This window comes from Poecilia reticulata, linkage group LG23 (genome assembly GCF_000633615.1).
Source record: "Poecilia reticulata strain Guanapo linkage group LG23, Guppy_female_1.0+MT, whole genome shotgun sequence".
Classification (NCBI taxonomy): Eukaryota; Metazoa; Chordata; class Actinopteri; order Cyprinodontiformes; family Poeciliidae; genus Poecilia; species Poecilia reticulata.
Window position 1 is genome coordinate 64,759 of NC_024353.1, and position 6,764 is coordinate 71,522.

General features: G+C 42.5%; 1 protein-coding gene and 1 long non-coding RNA gene across 4 annotated transcripts in view; one reads left to right on the forward strand and one right to left on the reverse strand.

Moving 5' to 3' along the window:
• lg23h12orf56 (linkage group 23 C12orf56 homolog) overlaps nucleotides 1–6,764 on the forward strand; it is an 11,626-nt gene continuing 4,862 nt past the window's right edge. Inside the window, exons 1-6 of one of the 2 annotated variants that reach the window (XM_017302812.1) lie at nucleotides 1–503; nucleotides 3,385–3,580; nucleotides 4,076–4,091; nucleotides 5,162–5,330; nucleotides 5,856–6,011; nucleotides 6,086–6,150. In XM_017302812.1, coding sequence (XP_017158301.1) covers nucleotides 246–503; nucleotides 3,385–3,580; nucleotides 4,076–4,091; nucleotides 5,162–5,330; nucleotides 5,856–6,011; nucleotides 6,086–6,150 — 860 coding nt within the window. In that variant the 5' untranslated portion in view covers nucleotides 1–245. The remainder of the gene's footprint in view (nucleotides 504–3,384; nucleotides 3,581–4,075; nucleotides 4,092–5,161; nucleotides 5,331–5,855; nucleotides 6,012–6,085; nucleotides 6,151–6,764) is intronic. The other variant, XM_008400311.2, reaches the window with a different exon arrangement.
• LOC103459079 (uncharacterized) overlaps nucleotides 1,270–6,764 on the reverse strand; it is a 9,096-nt gene continuing 3,601 nt past the window's right edge. Inside the window, exons 2-4 of one of the 2 annotated variants that reach the window (XR_532667.2) lie at nucleotides 3,377–3,466; nucleotides 2,666–2,735; nucleotides 1,270–1,703 (exon numbers count right to left, since the gene is read on the reverse strand). This is a non-coding gene — a long non-coding RNA (uncharacterized LOC103459079). Of the gene's footprint in view, nucleotides 2,736–3,376; nucleotides 3,467–6,764 lie in introns of both variants that reach the window. The other variant, XR_532666.2, reaches the window with a different exon arrangement.

Sequence of the window (6,764 nt, forward strand, 5' to 3'; positions counted from 1 at the left end):
CTATAAACTTTTTGTTTTATAAAAAACCGCATTAAACTCCATTATATAGAGGTTTATCTTTCAGCCAATCAGCAGCGCTCTAGGGAAACAAGCGGACCAATCAGAAAGCAGTGCGCCCTGTTCGCGGTTCATAACCTGCCTGGACCCGCTGCCTGCTTCAGTAGTAAAACACGAACCGAAGCGATGGACGGTGGAACCGAACCGCATCCCGTCTCCATCCGCTGCAGAAAGTAGCGCCCCGGGTCATGGCTCGGAGTCGATCCGACCTCCTGCCGCTCCTGCCCCGCCGGAACGCCCGGCTGGACTCGTTCCTGAAGCGGAACACGGAGCCGGCTCTGTACGAGCGGATCCGAACCCACGAACCGTGCGTGGTGGTCTCTGACGTCATCAACAAGGTCTACATGTACGCGGTTCTGAGTGACGAGCGCGTGTACCTGACGGAGTTCCCGCCGCGCGCGCTGACCGCCGCCGTGAGCCTAGAGCGCGTGCGCGACATCGAGCTGGTGAGTTTAAAACTGAAAAGAAAAAAAAAAGAGGAAAAAACTGTTTTCATTGTTGAAATTTATCTTTAAGTTAAACCAACAAATCAGGTGGGAGGCAGAAATTTTATTAAAATAAATAAAATACAGAAGAAAAAATAACTTTTTACCTTTTAGTTCACCTCAAATTCCAGGTTCATGTTGACAACAGGAAAAAAAAACAAAGGTGTAAAAAAAGAGTAAATTTCTGCCAAACACCTCCAAAATTTTTAGATTAAGCTCTGAAATATTTTAGGAAAATCTTAAACATTTCTGAGTTTCAAAAGTTGAAAAATTTTCTATAAACTCAAATTTTGAGAACAATTTTTTTAGTTAAAAAAAAAAATCACAAAATTTGTGAGAATCTTTTTTAGATTAATTTAACATTTAAAAAAACATGAACATTTTGGATATCTTTTACTTTTAAAACTGATAAAATTTCCAAAAGTTGAAAATGTTTTCAGTTTCGGAAAATTTCCAAGTTTTTTTCTAGAAATGACATTAATATCAAAAATTATGTTTTTTCTGATAAATTTTAGACTCTTTAGCTCAGATATTTCCTTTTGTTTTTGTAAAAAATTCTGAGATGAATCTCACAATTTTCGAGTTTTTTATTGCAAATATTTTACTTTTGAAACTCAGAAATATTCAAAAAAAAAATTTTTTTTTTTGAAAATTCCTGAGATGAATCTCAAAATTTCTGAATGTTTTGGGTGGAAATGTACTCCTCCTCATTTTTCTCCTTTCTTTATGGCCCCAACACGCCGTCGCACAACGATCATGTCCCCAACTTCAACGTGAATAACTTCACACTGTATGCATGGTGGTGGCAGCATCATGGTTTGTGTTTTTCTCTCAAATTAAATTGGACCTGGCACAAAATCTTTGGATGAAGTTCAAGAGAAACATGTTTCTAAAGCTTAAGTCTAAATTCAGTTCTTTATTGAATTTAAAACAATAAAACGACAAAGAACGTCGTCTGGAAGCACTTAAAAAAATAATTTCAATTCAATCATCCATACATTCCAATGGATCCTAGTTATCAGAAAACTCAGCAGATTGCATTGAGTCGTTGAATTGCACCAGCAGGGGCGACAGTGGAGAGGAAAAACTCCCCGTTAACAGGAAAAAACCTCCAGCAGAACCAGAACCGGACTCAGTACAAGCGGCCTCTGAAATACCCAACTGGAGGTTTGGAGAAGACAAAAGATTAAGTTAACATTTGAAATAATGCAAATAATGAAAACTGCAGAGTAGTAAGAGACGAAAGTGAGGAGAAGTGATGACAATCCAGTCGTTTCGATTGGTGAACCAAAGAGGCAACATTTGTTTTATTTTCAGCTGCTGTGTTTCTCGTTCACAAACCAAACTCTTTGAGAAACCTGTTCCCCTCCTGGCCTGTGGGGGCGCTGCGCCAAGAACCACTAAAGGAAACGACACTAGAACCTCTGAAAACACTGAGTTTGACTTCCTTTGTCACAAAATATAAACAAACACAGAGTGCCCTGGAAGACCATGAGCCATTTCTCCTGCTAGCATTAGGTTAGTGTGTTTCTTTAGGTTGTATTTACCCAGAATGCCCTGCGCTGTAGTCCACTTCCTGCTTTTGGAGCGGTCTTTGGTCCACTTGGCGTTCACATATGCATTCAAACTGATCCAAAGTTCACAAATCGAGGTTTATAGTTGGAACGAGGTTCTGAAATTTTGCATTTTCTGGCATTAGCCACATCAAGCGGTAGTTAGCTTCTTTTAGCTAACTGTGGTTTAATTTTTCCAATTCCTGGTTTATTTTAAGTCCTGCAACCCATTTAATTTAGAGATAAAGTTGGGATTACAATTAAACCCACATCAAAAACATTTCAATCAATGTAATCAAACAGGTCTAAAAATAAATCTATTCTCAGACTCCAACTAGAAGCTGATTATGCGATTCGAGCCGCTGAGCGTAGATTATTTTTAAACAGATGGACCCACTGCAGGAGCTGTTAGTACAACACAACTTAAAGAAAGCCGGCAGCTCAATCTGTGATTCCCACAGCTTGTTATGTCAGACGCTTAGCATAATCCCGTCTGTGCTAACGTGACGGATTACTGCTGGAGTCGACCTCTGACATCATGACATCATCATCATGGCTGCAGCTGCTCACCTGGACCATCTCCGTTAGTGAAACTCCCTGAATAAATAAACACGTGGCTCCCGTTTCCGTCTCTCTGCCTCTGCAGGGTGGAAAGATGTTGAAAATTCACCGAGCTCAGGAAAACGTAGCTGATTTTCAACATATAAGTGAATGTAATCATCAAGTTTGTGCATAATTCCTACACAATTAACCTGAAGATTATGTAATTTCTGTTACAGCAATCTTTAACAACCTTAGTTTAATTAATTTATCAATTTTAACATTTTTAAACCATTATTAAGACCTATATTCTCATAGAAGCAAACACAAAAAGCTAGCTAGTTGTAGCTTTAGCCGTCTGGAGTCACAAAAGCAGTGAAGTTGTTTGACTCAAACCTTGACGAAAAAGTTTGAATCTTAACAGATTAAAAAGTCTAAAATGGTAATTTAAGACCTGAGAATAAGATTAAAGGCTAACTTACATTTTAAACAAATTTAAGACATTTTAAGGCCTTAAAGTTTAAAACTTTAAGGATTCACAGACAGGGAAACCTGAGAGGAGAGGTCCTTTTTATTCTATAAATAAAACAAGAATAAAGGAATTTCAGAAATTTATTCTGAGATTTCAATTGCTTTCATGTTTTGTCCATAAATCAAGACAAATTTGCAATGAAAAAATTGAAAAGTTTCTTAATATTTCTGTCAAATATTCCCGACTTAGTGCTGAACTTCCTGTTTTACCTGTGCAGGTGAACGACCTCCCAGATTTCCTCAGTTCAAAGGACAGGGAGCGCTGTCAGCACATACGGATCACCTACATCCCAGAAAGGCCTGCAGAGAAGGAACATGATTGGTTACAGAGGGAGAAGAGGGCGAGGCTTCCTCCTGTGGCCCCGCCCTCTCGCAGAGCCAGCCACTGTCCAATCAGAACACACGGCTTAAAAGGTGCAGATAAATTTGTTTTCATGACTCATGATTAGTGTCTAAGCTAAAATGAGCTAAAATGCTATTACTAGCATGTTGACTGACTTTTAAATAAGCCTTAAAATATGCTAACAGTAAGGTAAAATGAGCTAAAATGCTAATGTTAGCTAAAATGTTGTGAGTAGTATAAATGATTCACTAGCATGACTTTGACTTTGGTTTATTCAGTCTGTGAAGTTTAGCTTTTATATCAAAATATTAGCTAAATATTAGTTTTAGCTGTAAAGCTAATGCTAGCACCCGGAGCAGAACAATGCCCGAATCCTGATGATGTGCTCGTGGTGCAAAAAGAGAAAGCTAAGCTGAGAGTTAAACACAGATTCATTAAAGCCAAAACTTCTAGTGGAACAATCTGTGATCTGATCCGAGGAAAACCGAGATGCCGGTGTTGCTTTCCTCCGTTCGGAAATCTTTACCTGTAATCCTAACCTCACCGTTTCTCTGCCTCCCTCACAGGATATCCTGCAGACAGGTGAGCACACACCTGCTTGAATTTCTACCATGTTAGGAGTTTGTACTGACTTTCATTTTGTTGCCTTCCTGGCCGATAAGGTTACCAGTTTGAGATTTTCCTCCACACTATCCAATGTTGATCTGTTATCAAAACAATGAAAAGTATTTATTGTATTTTAAATCTTTTTTCAAATTAAATGCATTATTGTTTTTTATAATTCTCACTGTTAGTTTTTATTTTCTACTTTAAAGATTTTACTTTTCACTTGTTTCTGCTCAATGTTTAGGAATCAGCAGCAGCCATATTTAGCTTCTGCTAAATGCTATGCTGGTTAGCATTAGCTTAATATTTTGGTATAGCATAAACTGAACTAGTGTTTAGGGTTAGCAGTAATAACCTTTTAGTTAGCGAAACCCACCACTGCTACCAAATCCAATAAAATAAAACTTGCTAGTGAGACAGAAATGTGTTGAATTAAACCTTTAATCCAGATTTAAGTCTCATCCTGCAGCAGCTCTGCTGTTTTTGCTGCAGCCCCCTGGGATTGTACCGCTCTGCTAATTCCTCCGAGTTTCTGTCAGGAAACGGCGTGTCGACGGTAACGAGGCGAGGAAAGGAGGATTTACTGTCACGGCCTCTGAATGGCTGCCTGGAGGCCTCAAAGGAGGCTGATGTAAACAGCACAGAGCGTAAATGTGTCCATGTGCTGCTCCTCCACTGGGACGTCATTAAACACATCCGTTAAAAAGCTCCATCCTTCAGGAGTTCAGAACAAAACGAGGACAAACAGCAGCAGAAACGTTCCGGGTTTAAAACGATGACATCCACCAGCGGAGCAGGAGAAAACTGAATATACAGATTTAAAAAGATTCAAGATGGCCGACCTTCTTCAAGAACAGTTATTTTATCATAGATGAATGTTTTTGTGTCAAATCAGACATAATTAGGCCAATAGAAATCTCTTCAAGATGGCCACCATGGCTGTAATGAAGATATATGTTTGATATCTCCAGTAGTTACTGAGGGCATTTTAAACTTAACTCCAGATTAAATTTTTACAGTGCTGCGTTGTCATCTCTGTTTTTCAGCTGGTGGAAGAAAGAGGAGCTCCAGCCGGTGATGAAGACGAGCCGCTCTGCCTCCTGCCCCGACCCGGAGACGCTGGGCCTCCCCAGGATCCCTCTTCCTCATCCTCTTCCTCCCTCGCCTCCTTCATCGCCGCCAGAGGAAAGCCTGAAAACAGCCGAGAGCCGCCAGGTGAGGGCGGCTTCCAAAAGCTAAAACTTCCTTCAGATTCACACTAATTATCAGGGTTGGAGATAAGAAATGACAAGGAGGGAAATTATTTAAAATGGGAAAGAAAGGAGAACATACCATTCAAATAAGTGAGGAAGGAAAGTGAGGAAATAAAGGGTTAAGTCTGGAAAAACCTGGGATTGATTTCAGGATTTTCCAGGTCTGGAAAAGTTTAGAACAATTCCAGATTCATTCCCGGCTCTGCAGGATAAACACTCCGTCCTTCCTTCTCTCCTTGGTTCCTCCCGTGTTTCCTTTGCTCCTTCTGTCCTTCTCGTCTTTCCTTTCATCCTTCCTTATCTCCTTAGTTTCTTCCTTCCTTCCTAAGCGGACCTCATTCCCACTGTTGTGCACAGCGGAGGTTCTGTGATGCTGCGGGCCTGTTTCTCTTCTAAATACCTGGTGCCACTGAAAAACGGGTCGATTTAAACGGCAGGGTCAGAGGTCACGGCGTTCTGAGCGTGGTGTCCCTCGTGGCGGTTCCAGGTGACCCGGAGGATCGGCTCCGTCCTGACCCGGCTGCTGAGGCGGGACCGAGCGGACTTCGGGGAAGAGAGGGACGCCGAGCTGCACCTTTACGTGGTTTCTCAGACCTCCACCCTGTACCTCCACCTGCAGAGCTGCTGGAACAGCTTCGTCATCGTGGGTCCGGACTCAGAGGTCAGTCTGGTTCTGTGTCGGTCGGCTGTCTGACAGCCGGACGTCTGTGTGTCCAGAGGTCGACCCTGTTCCTGGATCCGGTCTACAGGAGGAGAAGCACGCCGTCGTCCGACTCCATCAGGTTGGAGACACTGATTTTATTTCAGAATCTGATCGTCTCTTCTAACCAAACGCCGGATTATTAATCTGGGCGAAAACATCATGCGTGGATTTCCTGATGGAACATGGCGACGCTCCGCAAGAACCCAGAGAACCAAAACCCGAACTCTCTACACGGCCAGAAGTTACACCTGCAAACCTTCATCACCCAAAAAGTCCTTCTGATGTTCCTCCTCCTCTCTGGTCCGTCCTTTACGCTCCAAAATGTGGCAGAGGCCAAACCGCACTGGTGTGGTCCCAGTTAACACTGGTGCAGTCCCATACCGCACTGGTGTAGTCCCAGTTAACACTGGTGCAGTCCCAGTCCGGACTGGTGCAGTCCCAGTCCGCACTGGTGTAGTCCCAGTCCGCACTGGTGTAGTCCCAGACTGCACTGGTGTAGTCCCAGTCCACTCTGGTGTAGTCCCATACCGCACTGGTGTAGTCCCATACCGCACTGGTGTAGTCCCAATCCGCATTGGTGTAGTCCCATACCGCACTGGTGTAGTCCCAATCCGCACTGGTGTAGTCCCATACCGCACTGGTGTAGTCCCAATCCGCACTGGTGTAGTCCCAGTCCGCACTGGTGTAGTCCCA